The sequence below is a fragment of the Microcebus murinus genome, chromosome 6, assembly GCF_040939455.1.
Source record: "Microcebus murinus isolate Inina chromosome 6, M.murinus_Inina_mat1.0, whole genome shotgun sequence".
NCBI lineage: Eukaryota > Metazoa > Chordata > Mammalia > Primates > Cheirogaleidae > Microcebus > Microcebus murinus.
Window position 1 is genome coordinate 76,383,900 of NC_134109.1, and position 1,754 is coordinate 76,385,653.

The 1,754-nt window shown below is 42.8% G+C and overlaps 1 protein-coding gene across 1 annotated transcript; it reads left to right on the plus strand.

Moving 5' to 3' along the window:
* Nucleotides 1-669: 669 nt before the first annotated feature.
* Nucleotides 670-1,413, plus strand: LOC105872400 (large ribosomal subunit protein eL21-like). The gene has a single exon (XM_076004234.1). The coding sequence runs from the start codon at nucleotides 722-724 to the stop codon at nucleotides 1,202-1,204; it is 483 nt and encodes a 160-aa protein (XP_075860349.1). The 5' UTR covers nucleotides 670-721; the 3' UTR covers nucleotides 1,205-1,413.
* The last annotated feature ends 341 nt before the right edge of the window (nucleotides 1,414-1,754 follow it).

Below are 1,754 nucleotides of genomic sequence, written 5' to 3' on the forward strand. Positions count from 1 at the left end.
TTACAGGCATGAGCCACCGCACCCGGCCAAGTATATCTTAAGTATTCAATAAATGGCATACGTTAATACCATTTTTTAGGTGGTAAGACTTGTGGAGGGGGTAGGTAGAAAGGGAAAATGTTGAATTAGAATGCTTTTTTGGGAGGGACAGACATGAGTGAGACTCTGTAACAGAATATTGAGTAGCTGAGCAAGGGCTGATGAGCCAGAGGCAGGTAGGAAAGAGGCATAGAAATTGAGAAGAAAGGCACAAAGACCTTTATTGCTTCACATTTCATCTAGTTCACTAAGCATATACATGACACTACACTTCCAGAGCTCCTCTGTGTTTCCAAAACCCAACTTAAAGCACCGGATTTAGTTTATAACACTAAGCAGTTTGCTTCCCAGCTAGCTCAGAAAGGCCTCTCTCTCCCTCCTTTCTTTCCTCTTACTTTCTCTCTTCTCTCATTTCATGCTCATGGTACTAAATTCAAGATTTGATTTTTCTCTTATCAGGGAAAGTGCAGGCACCATACCCAGGACGAATCCCTTTCTCCATTTCTCTATAGTACATACAAACTGCAATTGCAATGTACAAGAGTACCCTTGTTGGGAAAAGCAAGCCTCCCAGAGGAGCTTGGAGTTTTGAGTAGAAGTGAGAAAGGGTCAGTGTTTGCCTTTATAGAATTATGTACACTTCCTTTCGGCCGGAGCCGCCATCTTCCAGTAATTCGCCAAAATGACGAACACAAAGGGAAAGAGGAGAGGCACCCGATACATGTTCTCTAGGCCTTTTAGAAAACATGGAGTTGTTCCTTTGGCCACATACATGCGAATCTACAAGAAAGGTGATATTGTAGACATCAAGGGAATGGGTACTGTTCAAAAAGGCATGCCCCACAAATGTTACCATGGCAAAACTGGAAGAGTCTACAATGTTACCCAGCATGCTGCTGGAATTGTTGTAAATAAACAAGTTAAGGGCAAGATTCTTGCCAAGAGGATTAATGTACGTATCGCGCACATTAAGCACTCTAAGAGCCGAGATAGCTTCCTGAAGCGTGTGAAGGAAAATGATCAGAAAAAGAAGGAAGCCAAAGAGAAAGGTACCTGGGTTCAACTGAAGCGACAGCCTGCTCCACCCAGAGAAGCACACTTTGTGAGAACCAATGGAAAGGAGCCCGAGCTGCTGGAACCTATTCCTTATGAATTCATGGCATAATAGGTGTTTCACACTTTGTGAGAAGCGACAGAAAGGAGCCTGAGGTGTTGGGACCTGTTCCCTGTGAATTCATGGCGTAATAGGTATAGCACACCTGTGAGAAGCAAAGAAAGGACCTTGAGCTGCCAGAATCTATTCCCTATGAATTCATGGTATAGGAGACAAACCTAATAAAAGCCGCTGGACTCAAAAAAAAAAAAAAAAAAGAATTATGTACTAAACTGAAATCATCCCATCTCAGGTTTCTTTTTGGTACCATTGGTAGAGCCAACTCTTTCTCAGTGATGGCAGCAGTGATGGCTGCCACTAATATGACATGTGGCTCCCAAAGCTTAGAGGCCAGAAAGCTCTTCCCATTTTGCAGTCACCTTGAGGAAGTCCTATCCCTTCCAAATGAGACTCATAAAAAAAAATACAAGAAATCTTTCCTCACAATTCCCTTTCTAAATACTCAGTTCCAATGATGCTGGCCTGCCTTCAGGCTTGTGATCTTGTTTCTCCAAACTTTGCTATCTGTTTTCTTTCTCCCTACACAACTGTCTCTGCTTTT